Genomic DNA, 22874 nt, shown 5'->3' with positions numbered 1-22874 from the left:
CATATGCTCACAGAGCATTAATCATTTTAGGAAAAAGGGAATTCTCACCATTTGAGGGGTGCTGATTTCATTTCAACAACTGCCACATTTCTATCTTTACATATATTCAAACATTAAAGTTGAAAGGCAGGCAGGAAAAACTTATTTTGAATACGAAGTAAACCCTTACCAAAACCTTCAGGTAAATCTCCAGGCTGGTTGATGAGCGAGCGTGTAGCTTCATTCCTGTGCCTTGTAGATCGACGCCTTGTAGACAATTGGCTGCCAGTGCTGTCTCTTCTTCGATGTCCATCCTGATCTTCGTGTCTGGAGGTCCGCCTTTCCCTGTCCCTAAAGGAAAAATGTCATATACACATCACAAGAACATAATTCCCATTGCTAAATTGACCACCTCACCAGTAATTTATTTGACTCACCTAATCTCTAGATTTTACAATTTGTCTTTACAGGAGACAGTAAAGAAACAGCAATTACCATGATGTCTTCATTGGATATCAATCCACAGTCTATATTCTAAAACTATGTTTCAGGGCAGCATCTTTTTATTATTATTATAATTAAATATCTACAAGGGCATTTTAATTTTGTACTTGTTTTCCAGGTGATGGGGATTGAACCTATGATATAGATGAATAGGTTTCTCTAAAGGCAAAACTCATCTGCCACCTGGTTACATCAATTTAGGAGGTAAAGAATAATTCAATTCTTCACAAATTGGTATACTATCCACTCACTACACATTCAAAGAAAAACAATGACCAAGTATAATTTATTTTACTTCGTGTTTCTACCAATTTTGGCTATGACACAGGAAGGGAATAATAATGAAAGAAAGTTGTCAGGTAAATATCGATTTGATTCTTGTTCACCACTTTTTATTTTATATATTATTTCAAAGATAAGGATGAATAGTATGATAAGATGAGGGACAAACACATATGGACAGCACACACATACAAATCCCATAGAGGATTATAGTAGTCATGGGTCCAAATGCCAGAGCCTCGTTAGTCTGCAAAATGCAGTCCAGAGTGAGCGAGGTTCACATTTGGGTGTCTTCAGAAAGACACCCCTGAAGCCTTAAGCAGCAAGATCACGAGTTGACTGATCCTCTAATGCAAATATTAAGACTGGAAGAGAAGACAATGTTCAGTAACAGACGAAACCAAGAGAGTTCTTGTGGTATATCAGAGAATTACAGCAGGTTATTTCTGTGGCTTGGATTTAAAAGGGGTGGTGCAATATTTTGATGAAAATGCAACTGCCCTGGGAGTTAATTTTATTTTGCCAAAAAGTTCAAGTTAAGTGGGAAATAGTTTCCAACCTAAACTGTTTCCCATCAATGTGGAGATTTTGGCACGACAAATCGCACCTAGGGAAGATGAATTACATTACAGTCTCATTTTCATCAAAATATGACATCCACCACTTTAGATTTAATCCTACAAATACACGGTGATCGAAAAGAGACTTAACCTTATGGGGAAATGATTTCTTTTACATTTACAATAAGTGTTAGAAGTGATTGCCACCGAGAGATTCACACAAGTGAATACGTTGAATCATGCTTTGAAGTGCATCAAAGACATAACAAACACAAAACACAAAAACACAGCTAATCACATGTCTACAGCAACAATTTTGCCTACTCAGCTGTTTATGCTGCCTTAATTCATGCAGTTTTCATTGTTACTCACCACCTAACAATCAAAAATACAGTAACAATAATAATCAACTACATTTCCCCATAAGGTTGCATCTCTTTTTGATCACCTTGTATAACAAAATCAACACTTACCTTGTATTGTTAGTTCTGGGTTCACGCCTCTCATTATGATGTCCATTAGCAACATTACAATTGGATATGATAGTCTGGTCATCTGATACAGAATTTGTTGGAATTATTCCATTTTGTGGCCTGAAAATGAAAGAGCTTGAGTTATTTCCTACTTTTATACTTTCTTGGCATTGCCTATGTGGAATTCTTACCTTAGTAAGTGGTAACTTCATCATTTACAAAGAGCAGATCTTGGAAAGATTCCTTGCAACTTAGAACAATGCAAAGGTTCCATGATAAAACATGAAACAAATATCCCATAATATGTTCAAAGTTGATTTGATATTCAATGCATCAAGGTATGTATATACTCATTCACTACAACCAATTTTGATGGGGGGGGGGGGGGGACCATCTCAGTGACATCAATCATGTTGTGATGTTATTTTGTTGATATATCATTTCACCCACTGTTCTCACAAAGGCAATGCACTATGAAATCACTTGACATGGGTGCTAGAACAATTCCTTGAATATCAGAGTTTATGCAAAAAAAAAAAAAAAAAAATAATTATTTTTTAATGTTGCTGCACAATGATCTCTCTAGGAACAGTCTGGAGAGGCTGGCGAAGATTGGAAAAACCTCTGCAAACTCCCAAATATGAATGCTGCCTTCAACTCATATGATATGAAAAAGATGGCAAATGGAACGTATACAAATTTAAGGCTAAATGCATGCTAATGCTATTGCAAGAACTAACAAATCACTGACAAAGTGCACAACAAATCAAATGTAAAATAATCATATCTAGAAGGAGAAAGTATTTGATTTAGTGAAGGCATCTGCAACATTGAAAATTGGTTAAATTTTTCTGGCTTTCTGACGAACCCTCTATACATCATATTTGCACTCCATGTCAAGGATGGACCAGACATGAACATTTTGCTCATACCCAAGCAGTGCCAATGCCAAAAAACAATATTCTACTTATATGATATAAAAATGAAATATTCTCGAACATGGATGCTTCATTAACCTCTTTAATTATGTAACCTGATGAATGGGTTTTTACATTTGATAGAGAAAGCGTGTGCATTTATGTTACAGAACTTAAGACATGGTAAAATATTAATATACACACAAATTGTACTTACATATCCATGTAATTGTTAGTTGTTCAATTAATTTCGTTGACCAGTCACCATCCACATTGGAACTTGTAATTATAAGCTTGGCACGCTGTATTGTTACACCTATGGCTGCTAGGTGCACTACTGTCGCTGCAGGCAGATATCATTCTCTGGTCATACCACACACCCAAAGCCTACCATCTGAGCATCACTCCAAATTGTAAATTTCCAGTGCTCCACAGTACAATGGCATCACTCTTTACACTACTTCAGGTTATGTGGATACATAAGTACATTTTGTGTGTGTAATTTAGGCATTTCCTTTCCAAAAATATGATTTATATGTATTTATATTAGGGGGGACCGATTAGTCGGTACTCTATTGGTATCAGCCAATATAGGCATATCGATGTATCGGTAAAATTACAGATTATTTTACCGATCCGATATATCGATAAATATCTGATAGTTTAGTGCAAAATTCTGAAATTTTTGTTGTAATTTTTATGGATAATCTCCATGCCCTACTTTTTTAAAAAGTAAACGTCTAAATATGCAATTTCTCTTGCACTGCAGTCACTTTGAACACACATTTTTTAAGGAGGTCAATGAACCTTTCAAGTTCTTCCAGGACCATTTCTAATTTTATATCGGATCGGTAGAATATCGGTTATCGATATCGGTAAATTTTATATCGGTACTTTATCGGTATCGGCCAAAATTTCATATCGTCCCATCCCTAATTTATATGCATAAAAAGTATAACAAAAATGCAGAACTTTGTACTAAATTATATATACTTTTAAGAACTGGATTCTTGCAAATCTTTTAACATGATGCTTAAGGCTTGACTGGACCCTTGGCAGCCGAAAGGGTGATTTTTTAAAAATTTTCCTCTCCATTCAAAGAACCTCTTTGATATTCCAAAATATGAAAAATTACATCACTGTTAGCTAGATATTCTCAAAAGTTTCGAGATCATGTTAAGTCTATTAAACTATTGACAATATCTAGATAACAGCGAAAGCAAACTACTCAAAAATTCACGTCAATGCTCTAGAAGGAATTCTAAACGTATGTAATTTTTCATATTTTGGAATATCAAAGAGGTTCATCGAATGGAGAGGAAATTTTTTTAAAAAATCACCCTTTCGGCTGCCAACGGTCCAGTCGAGCCTTAACCACAAACTGTAAATTTAAAAGGTTTAGAATGGAAAGTAGCTGAATTCTGGCAGTTATTTTATTCAGTTCCCCTTTTAAGTACATAAAAGAAAATTCTTCCCGTACATACCTGACAGGGCGGACCCACTGGGTTGTTCTTGTGTGATGGTTGACATAGTACAGTCGTCCAGTGTGAGTTCTCCTCTCCTCCCAGCCTTCTGGGAGGTCATCGGGGCAGCTCAGGTTGCCCTGGTTGTCCACCACCGCGTTGTGACCGCCAGGACCATGGCCATCCCGGGACAAGAGGGAGACGACAATCTGACCTTTTACAGGATCAGGATCATCAGCACTTGCTTTGCACAAGTCCAGTCTTTGATCTGGAAAACAACAAGAGTTAAGTTACATTAAATATTGTAGATAAGAAGATACATGTACACTTCTGTTCAGATACAGTGACACATATTTCAACCTTGTGCCACACTATGTGAACAAAATTGGAAAAGCATCCTCATACTATGATGGATTCCCACCTTGGCTCACAAAGGAGCTTGCACGATGTCTAGTTAGTTTGTTCACTGTGGTTAAGATAATTTGACTCATACAAGGCATGGAATATGTACTTTGATGACTGATTTGAAATGGAACTCTGTAAAGTGCCTTGCTTGATGTAAGATCACAATAATTTTACTGTATATTATAATTATCATTCTAATGCATTGCCTTATAATCAAGGGGTCCCACGTTCGATAGCTGGTGGAGGTACACTGAACAATGGTTCAGATCCCACTTTAAACTGTTGGTCCAGTCCTGATTAGCCTATCTGTCCATAAGGTGGACAACAAACTCAAATAAATCATATAATAAGCATTTAACTGGTGAATAGCCAAATTCTGGATACCTTCAATAAAACTACATGTAAATTCACAGATATATCACTTGATTTATGTTCTCATTCCAATAAGAACATTGGAACATTATTAAATGTTAATAATTTCATTCGGCAAGTCCATGAATAATGCAATAAAATGTTAACACTAAAGTAAAACCTAACTTCAATACTAAGAGAATAAATATAAGTCTGTAATTACATCTGTATTTATATACTTGTATAGTATCAAGTAAAAGGCAACATCAGCAGCAAATTTATCATCAGCTGTTACAATGTACATAAAAAAAAACACATTGTAAGAAGAGTAGATGTAAGCTGCATGTTTGACATGCCTACTTTAAAGCTACCCTTTCACATGAACAAGTGGCATTGGTACTTACATCCTGTGTCCTTCAACCGCTGTATGGTGTTGGACATGATCCGCACACACCCAAGGAATCCTCCACCCTGCTTCTTGTGGATCTTCTTGTGATTCCAAACGCTGATTGTGATGCCATCCATTTTCCCCAAGTATCTGAAACAAAGCATTAGCAAAAACTGGTAAAATATAGACATCTTCAAATGTGAACAAACTTCATAATTTTCCAAATCTTTCACATAGTTAAAAATCATAAATATGCCTATTGGTATGGATGTGTGTATTTTGTGCAAAAAATGTCCAGATTCAAAATTCAATTTGAAATTCTATTTACTATAACAATAATGGATAATGTAATTTTATCTGCTGAATTTGAACCTCAGTCCATTTCTGTACTAAGAATTTCATAACTTACCACAAGTATGTTTCTCTTAACAATGAGTTATGGTTACATGCATTAATGTTTAGTAATCAGATCATTTTATAACAGCACATCAGTTACTACTACCTACAAACAGCTCCCACCCCCTCTCCCCCAACAAATGTGATTCACCAGAAATAACACCTATTCAGCATTTTTTTAAAACAAAAAAAGAATATTGAAGTTTTAAAGTAATTTCAGGCAATTGTGTTTAATTACTGGTTGTAATAAGTCCTCTACAATTCCACAAATGGAAAATTTCCCTGCCAGAAGACATATTATGTTTTAAAGACATCTAGCAAACAACATGGTTAACTTTGTAAAGTACACTGTAAAGATGTACTTACAAGTCATAGTGTTGGTTCCACTTGGGGTCCAAAGTGGATTTGCACGTATCAGTGCTGTGGCACTGCCCGGATCCATCGACGCTGATCTTGGCAAAAGGGTCTGGTAAACCTGCAGATTAAAGAGGAAAGGGAAAAGATGTTAACATACAGATTCAGCCTGCTGGAGAAACAGTATTTTGAACGTAGTCACAGAAGCGTAGAGGCCTCTGTGCATATATACAGTGGAACCCCAATTTTAAGTTCCCTGGTTTTACATTTTCTCGCATTATTTATTCAATCTTTGTGGTCCCAATAGAACAAATTTGTTTTTTACATTTTCTCTCATTTTAAGTTATTTCGCATTGGTCCCCTGAAAAATGTAAAATCGAGGTTCCACTGTACACATATTCCTATTCCGTCAGATCAATATAAAACAAAACTCAAGCCCAAAAGACTAACTTTGAAGTGTAGGAATTCGGTCCAGATGTTAAAAAAAAAAATCTTATTTACAAAGTAGTTTTTCTTAGTAAATTTCCATCAAAGTTTCCCAGAACATTCTTGAACTAACACTACCAGATATATACACAATTTCACAATCACATGACAGGCAGACATTCTGCTTGTTAGCATGGTGATGATTTTCCCAGAATGACGTACATTGCTTTTCTGTGACTGCAAAGTAGGCCATTCTCTGTTTCCAGATTTCTACTGTGGCAGAACACTGAAAGATGATGAGTATACAAGACACTCAGCAACTCCTCTTGCTGAAGAAATTATAGCTTCTGTGAAGGCAAGTCTGGATTACCCATTAAGGAAAATAAGCATATGCTTGGGGCATCAAATGAAAAGGAAGGGGACATTAAATGTAGACATTGCCTTCATTTTTTTTTTTAAAAAAAATATTAATCGTCTCAAATGGTGCTCTTGCACTTTCCTTGCTCAGTTCAAGCATATTAACACTACAAAATTCCACATTACTATGACTCAGCTCATGCAATTTCAAGGCACTTCGTGTAATATTTTAAAGGTTGTTATTTTTGTCAGATTCCAACACTGATATCACTGTGCAACAAATTTTAACTTTCTTCACTGTGTCAGAAATGAAATTAGGTGTTCTATACTAACTCGCATGTGCTGATTTAAAAAAATGGCCCCCAAAATTCTGTACCACATCACAGTTTTTTAGTATACAGGGTGGTCCGAAAATCATTACCATATACAGCATGTGTTCCAAATAACAAGACAAAACCTAAACACAAAAAATCTTTTATGTGAAATAGAGCGCGAACAAACATTATCAAAAGATCACATATCTGGAGAACAATGTCCTGGCAAGGCATAATAAAAATATTTATATATTCTCTATGTCACATCAACTCTCTCAATGAGCACTAGCATAATGGGGTTATTAAAAAAAAAATTAAAAAATCTTTCAAAATATCAAACTTTTAATTGTTTTCTCAATTAGAAACAAGTCAAGACAGGATATTGGTTTGGGACTTCTTGGTGAAATGACAATAACTGAGCAAAACTCACATAACAAGCATGAAAATCCTGTGAGATTTAATTATGAACATATTATATGGTTATCTAATCTCACTATGGATTCTATTGTATTTGACATTGCCCTCAATGATCAAATACTGTATTTTTTCCCAATTATCTTTTATTGGAAAATCAGAACAGCAACAGATATTCATTCATAGCCTTAAAAAGGTTAAATAAAAAAAAATGAAGAAAATGAGAGAATTCACCACTCTTAGGTATGGGAATAGGGAAGCAATACTTGCATTTTGTTAATTGCTTAAGAATAGCTTTAACTCGAAGAATAACGTTTTGTGGAAGCCATACCATTGCTTTTAGCAGCTGGTGACAAGTTTATACATTAACACTTGCCTTCTCCCCTTCTTAAGAGAAAGTATCCCTCTTATCTGTTTCTTTAACTTTAACACTATAAAAAAGAACACTACCAAAGAAGTATTCCTGAATACCTGTTCACAGTGACATACATTTCCACAAAATAAACACTTACATTTACAAGTACAATTCTCTCTCTTCACATTCAGTCACAATAACAGTTAAATATAATTTTAAGGAAACTGATCACTACTTACGAAACAGATCTTTCCTAGCCAAGTTCCTGGCACATAGAACTGAAAAGATCACAAGAAAATAACATGAGCACAACCATGAATTACACACATAATTAAATATTTATCAAATAATTAATAACATTTTACAAGTAATAGCATTTTCCGTAACGGTTCCGATTGCTTTATGATTTCTCCTAGCACAAAGACTAATTATCGTAGAATTTTGGAAATTTGAACCTTCCTTAAAGTAATGAGCACTGTTTGGACTTGAAAAAAGTTACTTACCTTGAAAAAGAAACTTGAAAATTACCTCACGGAGAAGATATTCTCAGTCAACAAGCGACAGTAAATATCGTAGAAGCATGGAAATGAATGTAGAAGTAAATCAGAACCTTAGTAGAATGCATTTAGGAACTTTATTTTAATGCTAAGGGAACCAAACCTAACCTAACCACGAAAACATATATTGAACAAAACCTCAAGTAATTGCTAAAACTCCGCAGTATGTGTTAACAGACGGACATCGAAACTGAACCATGTAAAAATTACATTCGCAACATGATGAAATCGCAATAAAACAAAAGGGAACTTGGGCCACATTTTCTACATCATTAATATCCTTATATTAAAGTGCATAAAAGAACAAAAAGTTACAGATTGTAGGGTATGGGAACTTTCAAACAGTACAGACAATTTAAATTAATGGCAAGTAACTGAATGAAAAACACACAAGATTGGCTCAAAATGTTACCCCTTCTGCCTATGCTCATATGCTTAACAAGATTGGACCTACAGTGCTATGTCTTTTCACCAGATGTGCAACCTGGGAACCCCTGATTAAAAGGTGACAGCATTCCCAGGTAAGAATTTACAATATAGAGAAAGTCTCCAATTTCGTTAATTTTCGGTATACCAACTAATTTTGGCCTCCTAATCTCGAATCTGTTGTAAAAAACCGGGGGTCACGTCTGGAAATTGTACATTTTGATGAAAAATTGTTTGTTAGCGCCAAAAACCATCCATAGGTAGCCCCACAAACCATTGACTTTAGCCCCAAAAACCATCCACGGGTAGCCCCACAAACCATTGACGTTAGCCCCAAAAACCATCCACGGGTAGCTCCACAAACCATTCACACGAGGTTCGGTTAGGCCTGTTAGGTTAGGTACCATTAGCACTCATTTCACCCCTAAATTCATCGAAAAAATAGGGATCGTACTAGAATTGAACATCATAAATCATTTTCTTGTAAAACAACGGCGTGGTTGAACACAAAGACAGGAGATTACATTTTTGTTCATAAAACTCCGCATATACACCTATATATAAAAATAATTCAATCGGCTTTTTTTCAAATTTTCAGACGTGAACCCCGGTTTTTTTCAACAGATTCGTGATTAGGAGGTCAAAATTAGTTAGTATACCGAAAATTAACAAAATTGGAGACTTTCTCTATATTGTAAATTCGCTCCCATTCCCATTACATCATCGCCTGCTCCTCATTCTCAAAGTACCACCTAAAAAGATCTCAACATACGAAGAACTACAGTTAACAACCCTTGAGTCCAAATATGGTTATAAATCACTCTCAAATTAATGCAAAAAAAGACATCAAGAGCCTGTTACGATAGAGGCCATGCTGGTCTAGTGGATTGGGCATCTTGAGGTCGGAATTTTCCGGCCTTGTCCCTGCATAAAGCGGATCTGGGGTTCACTCAGTCTCAAATAAATAGGTACCTGGGGTAGCGGTAAAGGCAGCCGTGTGATGTTGATCACACCACTTCCAAATAAGTGCCGACCACTCCGCCATGGAGGTCGAATTTCACAAAATTATATGCTTAATTTTCTCAGCAGTTTTTATTATGTGAGGAAGAACTGGTACAGTTCTAGCTTTCTATATTCACGTAAAAATGTTTAGTACATAAAGACCATCCCGAATAGCACATGTAACTTAAGGGTTCACACCGCTATTTTAGTGCTAATCCTAATTCATATGCATTTGAGACTCCATTTTGTATTTACTTTTTGTTAAACTCGCAAGTAAAAGGTTTATATGAACCGTATTCCCAACTTTTTTTACGTCATCCAACTTGTCTCCGTTCTGAACACAACATTATGATGCCTACTTACAAATGTAAACAAACATTATGCCCTGCATCCAGCGAAACACTCCAGTGATAATATGAATCGTAAGTTGCTACATACCAGAATATCTAGCATTTTGTGCATTTGGAGTAGAGATTAGGGATGGCCAGATCCGGATCCTGGCGGATCTGAAATCCGGATGGCTTCGGATCCGGAACTTTCGGATCCGGATCCTAAAATTTTTCGGATACGGATCCCTTTGGCCATCCCACATGAGCGCTTCTTTGGAAAGTAAGAATGTGTTTATAACACATTGTTACCTGCTAATATATATATATATATATATATATATATATATATATATATATATGTATATATATATATATATATATATATATATAGAGTGCGCAATTTGTAATTAATACTCTTACAAGGGAGGTTAACTAAGTGTCCCCCTCCGATTTCCATGAAATTTGGCAGTTGTATAAAGCGGCCCAAAGGAAGAAGTACATGTTTTTGTGTTTCAGCTAGGGGGCAACCCCCCCCCCCCCGCTCAAATGTCAAGATGAGGAGAAATTGAAGTGGGGATCTGACCCCGAAACCACGTAAATATGGCATAGGAAGAAACAGGGGGCACAGGGTCCCTCTATACACATGCCAAATTTCATGGAAATCGGAGGGGGACACAGGGGTCAGATCCTCACTTCAATTTGTCCTCATCTTGACATTTGAGACAGGTTTTGCGCCCTAAAACAGTTTTTTAGCCGAAGCAAAAAAACACGTATGTCTTCCTTTGGCCCTCTCTATACACCTGCCAAGTTTCATGAAAATCGGAGGGGGACACAGGGGGTCAAATGCCCACTTAAATTTGTCCTCATTTTGACATTTTGCCCCCTAGAACAGTTTTTTAGCTGAAACAAAAAAATCGTATTTCTTTCTTTGGACCCCTTTATACACCTGCCAAGTTTCATGGAAATCGGAGGGGGATACAGGAGTCAGATCCTCACTTCAATTTGTCCTCATCTTGACATTTGAGGGGGTTTTGCCCCCTAAAACAGTTTTTTAGCTGAAACAAAAAAACTCGTATTTCTTCCTTTGGGCCCTTCTATACACTTGCCAAGTTTCATGGAAATCGGAGGGGGACACCGGGGTCAGATCCCCACTTCAACTTGTCCTCATCTTAACATTTGAGGTGGAGGGTTGTCCCCTAGAACAGTTTTTTAGCCGTAACAAAAAATCACGTATTTCTTCCTTTGGGCCCCTCTATACACCTGCCAAGTTTCATGGAAATCGGAGGGAGGCACTTAGATAACCTCCCTTGTTAGTCTTACACTTTGTAATTATATAACACTGCATATATTATAATGTTTTATTTTAATTATTAAAACTGTAACTGTAGAACAATTGTATAATTTTTGTATAATATTTCTATCTTGTTAAATGTGTTAAAGGTTTCATCCTGGAATGGAATGTCTCACATTTGTGTTTCCATTTCCAATACATTCGAATGAATACATATTCGTTTCAATGACATTTACAAAATCACCTCTGACATTTTGTTAAACTAGTAAGATTATTTTTGTGCACGAGTGTGTTAGCCGATGAATAGCAAATTATTTTAGGAACAATACTTGAAAAAAAATCTTGTAGGACTAACAAATGAAAAATTTCTTTGTAATCGAAGATCATAATACCTTTTAAGGTGTGGTAATATTATAATGGAATTGAGATACGGAACTATCGGATCCGGACCCGTTTGGCCATCCCTAATACACACACACTGAACAGCAGTATACTTTTAAAACGAACCTTATGTTTAGTCATTACACGGTGAAACATTAAAACATACCGAAACAGACTATAAGGAAAAAACAAACAACAGTTATGAGCGTCTCTAAGATTTAACCTCTTTAGCTGTCAAAGTTATATAGGTTGCTCCACATTTGAACCACTCTGTAGCAAGCAGACTATATCCAAGTCAAGGTACCCAAGTAGTCTGCAAAGAACCCCTTCAAATCTGCTCCCCCCGCCATCTGGTACTTGGACATTTTTATTGCACGTTATTTTCGGCTTCCTTGCATGCTGCCCTTAGTGTAACAACTGCGAACTGTGCGATGCGTTAACATAACAGCGAGTTTCCTGCACAGAAAAGCCAATGTCATTGCCTCACGTGATTCCCGATTATCTCTCTGATCTAACGGCCACGTTTCAGTAACTTTGCCGCCATGTGGAATGATAGCATTACGCCGAAAGTAGCGATGCCTCATATAAAAAGTCTTCATCGTTACTGCAATGCTTTTACAGCCTCTTCTTCGTTGACAGTTTTAGTTATGGATAGGAAAATGCTATGTAAACGTTTGCGTTCAACATGGATACACACAAGCGAACAGTGGTGTGCCGATGTTTTTCGAAAGGGGAAGTTATATGTTTTTTTTTTTAAGAAACACTGGTCAAATGGGAGGGTTATGGCCCCCACCCCACTGCAAGCGAATCAATCGAGAGTCACAGTGGCAAGAGTGGGGGATAGTAAAAAGTGAAAATAAGATAAGAAATCCGACATTCTCCGCCCCTTTCCTTCCCCTCTTTCTCCTTCCGCACGAGAGAGAGAGAGAGAGAGAGAGAGATAGGATTAACAAGAGAAACGGAGAAAGAAGAACAGGAGAGAATATCCACTCTCACTCTCTCCGATCTTTCTTCTGCGATATACAGGGTGTCCCATAAATCTGGACCCGTAAGAGAAAAACACGGTAGAATACAGAGTTTGTTCAAAATGTCCGCTATTGTATGGCCTATGCAGTTGAAGACGAAATCTCCCCTCCTGTAACACATTATGGATCACAGCCGCAGAAATTTGCTGACACGTCTATACAGTGCGTTCTTTAAAGTAAAATGCTCTGAATGTTGACCTTGTGCACTACGGCCTCTACGTGGCCCCACAAAACCAAATTCAGCGGAGTGAGACTTGTGTTCCTTGGGAGACCATTCATCCTTGGCGTACACTCCAATATGCGGGAAACTGGGTGTTAAGGTAATGACGCACTGTAAGCACTTAATGAGAAGAGGCGTCATCCTGTTGAAAACTCAACTTAAGGGACACGTATGTATACGTGTATGTGAATAGAGAGAAAGAGAGAGGAGAGAGAAAGCGTCTCTCTTTCTTTACCCTTCTTCCCTCCTTCAGTGCATATGGGGGTGTCCCCAGTGGGGGGGGGGGGGGGGTAAAAAGAGACATGAATGAAGAAAGAGAGAGAGAATGGTAAAAAGGAACAAGCCTGCGTGTCATTCTCCCTCTCCTGCATTTTCTTCTCTTATATTATTCTCCTCTTAGAGCTGCAGTGCGACCACTATCAAGTGGAATTTCCCCTTCTGTCTCTGAAAAGTTGGGAATACTTCAAGCAAGTCAGTCTGTATTAACCGTGCATCCCACTTCGAGCACCAATTTTTGTGAATCTGAAGCACTAAAAAAATGCCAATACCCGTACGTATAGGGTAGATATTTTAGTTTGAAAGTTACCTTAAAAATAGTTAGGCTCAAGAAATGTAAAAAAAGGAAAGCAGCAGCCATAAGTTTTGTGCTAAGCAGCTGCAAACATGAATCGTGTTATATCTGAACCTCGACTGTTTGTTATCTTCCAGAACATCTAAGTGGAATCAAGTGACCATTCTCGGCCATCCCACTTTCTTCCTCGTCGTACCTGGCGTAGGATAATTCTAACATAAAACTTGACTCAGATTAGAATGGCAGAAATCCTTGAATCGAGTAGCTCATGCGGCAAAAGGAGGCCTCCCGTTGCCCTTGCTAATGAACGCATCGCCAGGCTGTGGCTGAAGAGGTTGATGTTAGCTGGAAGACTGTTCTAGATCTCGATTTGATTGTTTATTTTACTTCGATTTTTCTGCCACTTTTGGCTAATCGCGAAGATGAATGATGATATATGAAATTGATGAAGGGACAATCAAAGACCCAGGCTGGGATTAGAACCCGGGATTTCTGGCGTCGCATCGCTCTGTGCTAACCACCACGCCACGGAGTGTTCTAGATCTCGAAATAAATACGGTGTTGGAAGCTCACATTTCAATGGAGGTTCAACTTTGCGATAATTCTCTCCATTTTTTTGCCCATCCATGGGTGTAAGCTGAAAATTTTCCAAGAGGAGTAGGGGAGTTAAAATTGAAATTTGAAACGTTACTTACGTCATGTTCACGTGGCATGATAAGAGAGGCATGGAAAGAAAAGACAGAGAATGGGCGAAAGGAATAGGAATATGAGAAACGAGAGAAAACACAAAAAGAAGTGTGAGACAGAAAGAAAGCTGCGAATGGTAGACTAGAATGAGCATATAAGAAAATAAAAAATGAGGAGGTTACATAATTCAGAACTGCACAATTAGTTGTTGGGAAACCTGATGGTAAGAGACCATTGGGAAGGCCAAGACGAAGATGGAGGGATAACTCTGAAATGGGCCTAAACTAACTCGGTAGGGATGGAAAAGAGTGGATAGACCTTGCTCAGGATATGGACAAATGGAAGGCTTGTATTGCTTGCTGCAGGCATAAACCTTCGGGTTTAAGAAGGCTAGAGAGTAAGTGAGTGAGTTAGTTACAGATGCAAATAAAAGAGAGAAGGAATGAATTAAGTAGCATTTTTCTTATTCCAGTGACGTGAGCGATCCCGTGTGACTCCAAATATCTAATCAAATATCCAATTCTTCCAAATACATAGTTCGTGTAACAGACAGTTTTACCGAAAAATAACTGACGACAGTTTCAGGCTGATCCTTGACACTCCCCAACAGGCCACAAAAAATAAAGGTTAATTGAGCCAGGGACTGCAGTTTAAAGTGAGATCCTCTACCGGGGATAGAATCTGGAACTTCTTGATTCATTACAAGGCGACAGTTATTACCACTACGCTATCACGGAGGATTTCTAACAGACAAGGAAAAAAGGTTAATTAAATATGAAATATCAACCTTTGGAAAAAAAAAACAGCACACTATAAATATGCCCTGGTAAAAACAAAGTTACTCCCTACTTTTGTTTGTGACGTCGCTGGGGCACAGAGCCGTCGCGATCGGCACCACATTCTTATCCCTGCACATAAATCATATGAATGGACGAGTGGTAGGAAAATCCATCAGCTGGGCAGGAAATTGCGGATATCCCAGGGCTTTCCAGTTGCCACCGATGCCTTGAGGCCGGAAATGACTATTATAGGCGGCGTCACTGTCAGGTGGTGACGCCTTTACTGGTAATTTTTGTATTTTTAAAGGTGGGTGGCATCTGTCCTTTCACGCTCGCTCAGTCTTTCTGCAGGCTTGGTGCATTGCAATTTGACAATGGGAAGAGATCCTCAAATTCAAAAGTTGACATGATATTTCAAAGCGTCAAGAGAGATCGAACTCGCAGGGTCTGGAACTAACAGCCGAACGGGCGCAAGCATAAAGGGTCTCTCCGCATAAAGTTCCGGTTTCAACTTGGTATGGGTGCTTCTTCACAGATTTCTAGGGCTGTGCGGGACAGAATATTTTGGGTCGGGACGGATTTTTTTTTAAATCCCGGCATTCGGGACGGGAAATGTTCGAAATTTCCCGAAGCTCTGGAAATTTCCAATTCTACACGCAACTTTCACTTTAAGTGATTGTTTCTTGCATTTCTGGAATAAAAACTAACAATTTCCAATAAGTTCCAGAAACTTACAATTCAGAAAACGACGACAATTAACATTTTAAAATGACCATTCGGTATTTCCCAACTGCTCGTGATCCCGAAAAGTCGGGAAGTCATTTCCCGAAGTCGGAATCGGGACGGGAAATTTTTCTCCCGATCCCGGTCCCGACTTTTCGGGATCCCGCACACCCCTACAGATTTCATCTGACAATCTTTCATTCTCATCGTGCAGTGGCGTGCCAAACGCTGATGGGGATAACAACCCAATTTGATCCAATCATGTATTTATTAATAAATTAGGTGTTTTAAGGGCCTCCCTGGTTGTGAATATTGTACTTACATTGACCAGTACAGCAGTAACGATGATTTTAGGAAAATGTACTTAAACAACATTGAACTTATCCTTGCAAGAAATTGTCAAGTGTCTACTGCTTCAGAACGTTGACTCGTTTCCGAACATACATCTTTTTGGGCCTCACCTTATCGGGAGTCGAATGAGACTCTACTGTATTTATTTTACGCGCTTCTTTAGGTTAATCGCGACGAAGATGATGAATGATCACGAGATGAAAATGACAAATGGACTTGGAAAGGAACACCGATGCCCGGAGTCGACCACTCAACGCGTTCGGCCACCGGAGCGGCGCAAATTCCTTTGTTGGTAACGGCTAAAGGTTCGCGGTGATCAGCAGCCTCTCTTCTATCTAATAAATGGACACTGCGGCAAGCACATGTTGCTCGTTCTGCCATTCTCAGCCTGGACAATGGCTTCGGAACATCCTAACCGCAGCGCGAGTGACACGTAGCTGTGAGTCACGAAAGCCCCCGGCCATTGGGAACCTGTACGTGGTGCTTCATGCCGCAGACTCGCTCGGCTTTCACTCCAACCCATTCACACGCCGCCAGAAGATTCTCTCAAGTGACGACATCGTCGACAAGCGGAGAACACACGCAGAGTCCAAGTTTGGTTTAGCTTCAAAATCCGCAAACGCTTTAACATTCAATAATATGCAGCAAACAAGTTGATGTAGAAAAAAATAGCTGAAATTCCACTCCTGAAGAGAACCGTGTTTGCACCTGACAACAATGAATCATTGTGCGGCATTAGGGTGAATTGGGCCACATACAAGGACAGTGGTGTGCCCAGAATTTTCTAATGGAGAGGGGTTAAAAAAAGGTAAAGTGCTCCCCTGTGCTTAGCACCACGCCATGAAGGCGTATAGGGGGTAACGCCCCACACTTTCTTGATCCGGTCGTGAGTTGAGGTGATGTGATCAGCATCACGCCCCTGACCGCCTTTACCCCCCCCCCCGGGTTTCCCCAAGGTACCCATGTTATTCGACGCTGGGCGGGCGCCGGGGCCGCTTCCAACGTTAGAAAAGTTCCCAGATTTGAACCGGCCGGGGATCGAACCCGGGACCTTTAGCATGGTAGTCAGACGCGTTACCGACTGAGCCACGGCGTTTTTAGTACTCAGCCCTCATTTTGCCATTTTTTCCTGCCTTTGACGTTCTTTTTAAGAAATATTTCGCCAAAGAGGGGGTATGACACCCCACCAACCCCCTTTGGGCACGCCACTGTACATGGATATACGCCAGGCTGATGTGTTTGGGAGATCAAATTTGTGTGTTTGTGTGTGTGTGTGTATGTATGTATGTATGTGTGTTACATAGTATTCTATACATTACTAAATTCATTACATAAAATAATTTGTATGTGTCGAATTAAGTTTTAATATATGGTAGCAGTTTCAAATGTGTGCGAGTGTGTATAATTAGAACACGCTAAAAAGATAAAATTGATTGTGATATACATGTAAATTTTTAAAATAATTTGGAGTTCTATTTTTTCATAACATTAAAGTAAATTTTCCTCTAAGCAACGGAAAAATTCCACGGCCGCATAGAAGTTTCGGAAGGGCCAGTGCTACATCCCTGACCAGGTGTCAAATCGTTCTAAATGCCATGGAACTTGATTGGTGTTTAAAAGTCACGATTGATTCTTATCCCGAACAAACCCAGCCTGACTCGTGTGTTCTGGGATATTACATCAACATTACCCAGACAAGAAAACAGTGACTAACAATGTTATATTACTTAATATTACACGAATTTCCACTACACGAACGGCTTCAAAATTAATGGACAGAGAATGCTCATGGGCAACTTCCCGAGTGGTAAGACTTCGTAGAAGTTTAGAACTTCTCTTTCTTATGAATGCACGAGGTGAGGAGAGTTAAAGACAATGAAGATGGCTGATGTAATTTGAATGTCAGCCTACAATTACATATTTCATAGATATAATTCCATTTCAGTCACATTAATTTGCGTTCATTAGAACAAAGGGCTGATAATTACACGACTGGTAGATATCGAACTAAAGCAGTGTTTTGGGGGGAAAATGGATTTCTTGCATATTCTGGAAAAATTGAGCGGAAGCTTCTCGAGATAGCCTCGTCATCCCAGCAGCAAACAAATGACTATTCTCCGTCCGCATGAAGAATTAAGTTACGTAAAGAAAAGCATTCTTAGTCAAGCTGCCCATAAATATACTGACCGTCGGTCACATATAATTCAAAGTAAAGTTACACAACTATTAACTTAGCTGAGTGATATGACTACCATACGCACCGTATCCATATGCGTAAGATTTCTGGGAAAGGCTCTCATCGAATCAACAATAGGATTTTCCACAAGTAGGGATGGCCAGATCCGGATCCTAGCGGATCCGGAATCCGGATCCGGTTGGTTCCGGATCCTAAAATTTTTCGGATCCGGATCCGGTACTTTCGGATCCGGATCCAGAACTTTCGGATCCGAATCCAGAATTTTCGGATCCGGATCCGTTTTGCCATCCCACATGCGCTTCTTTGGAAAGTAAGAATGTACTTATAACATATTGTTACCTGCTAATATACATATATATATAATCGCGTGGGCGATTTGTAATTAATTAATACACTTACAAGGGAGGTCTAAGTCTCCCCCTCCTATTTCCATGAAACTTGCAGGGCCCAAATGAAGAAATACGTGCTTTTTTTTGTTTCGGCAAAAAATTTGTTCTAGGGGGCAACCACCTCTCAAATGTCAAGATGAAGACAAATTGAAGTGGGGATCTGACCCCTGTGTTCCCCTCCGATTTCCATGAAACGTGGCAGGTGTATAGTAGGGATGGCCAGATCCGGATACTAGCGGATCCGAAATCCAGATCCAGAACTTTTTTATTTTAATTTGTAGAACTGTAACTGTAGAACAATTGTATAATTTTTGTATAACATTTCTATCTTGCTATATGTGTTAAAGGTTTCATTCTGGAATGGAATGTCTCACATTTATGTGTGTTTTCATTCCCCCCCCCCCAAATGTCGAGATGAGGAGAAATTGAAGTGGGGATCTGACCCCGAAACCACGTAAATATGGCATAGGAAGAAACAGGGGGCATACGGCCTCTCTATACACCTGTCAAATTTCATGAGAATCGAAGGGGGACACAGGGGTCAGATGATCCCCACGTCAATTTGTCCTCATCGTGACATTTGAGGCGGGTTTTGCCCCCTAAAACAGTTTCTTAGCCGAAACAAAAAAAAATAAACACCTATTTCTTCCTCTGGGCCCTCTATACACCTGCCAAGTTTCATGAAAATAGGAGGGGGACACAGGGGTCAGATCCTCACTTCAATTTGTCCTCATCTTGACATTTGAGGAGGTTTTGCCCCCTAAACCCGTTTTTTAGCTGAAACAAAAAAACACGTATTTCTTCCATTGGGCCCCACTATAAACCTGCAAAGTTTTATGGAAATCGGAGGGACACAGGGGTCAGATCCTCACTTCAATTTGTCCTCATCTTGACATTTGAGGGGGTTTTGCCCCCTAAAACTGTTTTTTAGCTGAAACAAAAAAACACGTATTTCTTCATTTGGGCTCGTTTACACACACACCTGCCCCGTTGTTTACACACACACCTGCCAAGTATCATGGAAATCGGAGGGGGACACAGGGGTCAGATCCTCACTTCAATTTGTCCTCATCTTCACATTTGAGGGGGTTTTCCCCCTAAAACTGTTTTTTAGCTGAAACAAAAAAAACGCGTATTTCTTCCATTGGCCCCCACTATACACCTGCCAAGTATCATGGAAATCGGAGGGGACACAGGGGTCAGATCCTCACTTCAATTTGTCCTCATCTTGACATTTGAGTGGGTTTTGCCCACTAAAACTGTTTTTAGCTGAAACAAAAAAATACGTAATTCTTCCTTTGGGCCCCACTATACTGCCAAGTTTCATGTAAATCGGAGGGAGATACTTAGATAACCTTCCTTGTTAGTCTTACACTTTGTAATTATGTAACACTGCATATATTATAATGTTTTATTTTAATTTGTAGAACTGTAACTGTAGAACAATTGTATAATTTTTGTATAACATTTCTATCTTGTTATGTGTGTTAAAGGTTTCATCCTGGAATGGAATGTCTCACATTTATGTGTGTTTTCATTTCCAATACATTCGAATGAATACATATTCGTTTCAATGGCATTTACAAAATCACCTCTAACATTTTATGTTAAACAAGTAACATTATTTTTGTGCACGAGTGTTTTAGCCGATGCGTAGCAAAGTATTTTAGGAACAACACTTGAAAAAATTTCTTGTAGGACTAACGAAAAATTTCTTTGTAATCGTTAAGGTGTGGTATTATAATAATGGGATTGAGATACGAAACTCTCGGATCCGGATCCAGATCCGAATCTTTCGGATCCGGTTCCAGATCCGGTTCCAGATCCGGAAATCTCGGATCCGGATCCAGATCCGGAACTTTCGGATCCGGATCCGGAACTCTCGGATCCGGAACTCTCGGATCCGGATCCAGAACTTTCAGACCCGGATCCGTTTGGCCATCCCTAGTCTCGAGTATTCGGTCACACTTATTCAGCTGTTAAAGTGGACGAAGAATAGACCAACGCGCCTTCCTTGCACTTGCGTGGTTCTGTCCAGAGGAGAAAGCGTGTAGGAGAGTCTTATGGAAAATTGTGTGAAACAGCTCGGTATGTGTTCACAGTAATACACACAATTGTTAGATTAGTACTAATCGTAGAGCATATCCTTCATGTCACTCAAGTTTTATCCCTGGTGACAGGTCAATGAAAATTCGATTGCTACTCATGCGGACAGATAGCGGATTGGTGAGGTAATTAATTTATCGCATTGATGTAATACTTGTCAGGCATTTCGACACATCTTTTCCAACATAGCAGTTTCCCAGTGGTCGATATACAGGGAGGTTATTTCAGTCATTCACCGTCAGACCGTCGGCCGTCGAGCGCCTCCTTCATGCAACAGTTCCCGGCAAATTGACTTATAGGAAGTCCGTAACAGAAACCGCTTGCTTTGTAATGTTTCCACTTTTCACAATTACAGTTACAATTACAATTGAAATAAGCACGTACCTTGTCGCAAGGATGCTGGAAAAGGTGTCCTCCCAAATACAAATATTTCTGGCACCTTATTTCTGACATCTAATCCTAGATTAGACATCGCTACTTTATCCTCAGTTGTCGCGACAGCGCCGGCAGCTTATCGGGGGTCGGGGGAGTTGTCAGCCGCGAGAAGGCGCTTCATACTGAACAAACGCGACACCTGTCGCCAGTGATGCCAACCGTAGGGACATGTCCCTACGCATAGGGACTTTCACTATATTTCGCCCGCGTAGGGACAGATTTTACCAAATAAGGGAAAACGTAGGGACTTTTTTCAATCTTGGAAAACAACATTTTATTGTGCAAAGCTTACTCGCCAGTCAGTTGCACTTTCTTCGTGCTCGGTTTGGAATGAATGGATTAGTTTATCTGGATACTTTAGCGAGGAGGAGAAAAAAGAACTAACCAACAAATCTCCATCAGAATTTTGAAACATGTTATCGGTTACCAAGAACTTTCAAGGCAAGTTATTTTTTGAAAACATTTTCACTCTCGCGAAAATAGTGCTAACATTGCCACATTCTAACGCGGAAACGGAAAGAATATTTTCAATGTTAAGTGATACAAAAACAAATAAAAAGATAAATAAAATGGGACCAGAATTGTTTAAGACTGAAGGAAATACAGCATCACCAACCAACATCACTCTCTTGGCAGCAGCAGCATGTATGACTTCAAATAACATAATCAACAGTAAACGACTCAACGTTATTCATTAGGGGTGTGCGGGATCCCGAAAAGTCAGGACCGGGATCGGGAAAAAAAATTCCCGTCCCGATACCGACTTCGGGAAATGACTTCCCGACTTTTCGGGATCCCAAACAGTCGGGAAATAGCTACCGAATGGTCACTTTAAGAAGTCGTTAATTTTCGACGTTTTCTGCATTGTAAGTTTCTGTAACTTATCGGAAATTGTAAGTTTTTATTCTAGAAATGCCAAAACAATCACTTTAAGTGAAAAGCAAATTTTTTCGTCCCGACCCAAAAAATTCTGTCCCGCACACTCTTATTATTCATTAAGGCAAGAATTTACAATACCGGACCATTCTGTAATTTCTATGCTACGTCTTATACTCACGAAATAATTAGTCGTGATGATTTATCTCAAGTTAACATGTTGGGGTGAGGTAAAAAAAATTGGGTCATTAACGTGTATAAGTTGTAAAATAAGCTTTTTCATTCTCGCAATGATTCTCAGTATACAAGTATGGTAGCCATATTTGTTGATATGAACAATTGACGACGTTCGCAATTAGTTACGATGTCTACAGCGTTGCCACACTGTTGATTTCATACTTGGAGAGCATGGATCGTGTAAGAATGGCGGAAGAGAACAGTAAAAATGTTGTTAATGTTGTACAGATTGTTAGGTGGAGTGTGCAGGAGGATGGCCGTGGGCTAATTAATAAACTTATGGATTTCGGTATATTGCCGAAAGAAGGTGCTTACATGTGACAGCGACAATCACGATGTAGAAGAACATGTGGA

At 39.0% G+C, this 22874-nt stretch overlaps 1 protein-coding gene across 1 annotated transcript in view; it reads right to left on the bottom strand.

Moving 5' to 3' along the window:
* Smurf (SMAD specific E3 ubiquitin protein ligase) overlaps positions 1-22874 on the bottom strand; it is a 94123-nt gene that overhangs the window by 24615 nt on the left and 46634 nt on the right. The window contains exons 2-7 of the mRNA XM_083110486.1: positions 8178-8216; positions 6085-6193; positions 5339-5472; positions 4200-4446; positions 1799-1918; positions 170-330 (exon numbers count right to left, since the gene is read on the bottom strand). Coding sequence (XP_082966612.1) covers positions 170-330; positions 1799-1918; positions 4200-4446; positions 5339-5472; positions 6085-6193; positions 8178-8216 — 810 coding nt within the window. The remainder of the gene's footprint in view (positions 1-169; positions 331-1798; positions 1919-4199; positions 4447-5338; positions 5473-6084; positions 6194-8177; positions 8217-22874) is intronic.

Source organism: Lepisma saccharinum, chromosome 24 (genome assembly GCF_977018435.1).
Source record: "Lepisma saccharinum chromosome 24, izLepSacc3.1, whole genome shotgun sequence".
Classification (NCBI taxonomy): Eukaryota; Metazoa; Arthropoda; class Insecta; order Zygentoma; family Lepismatidae; genus Lepisma; species Lepisma saccharinum.
This window is presented reverse-complemented; position numbering and strand designations above follow the sequence as displayed.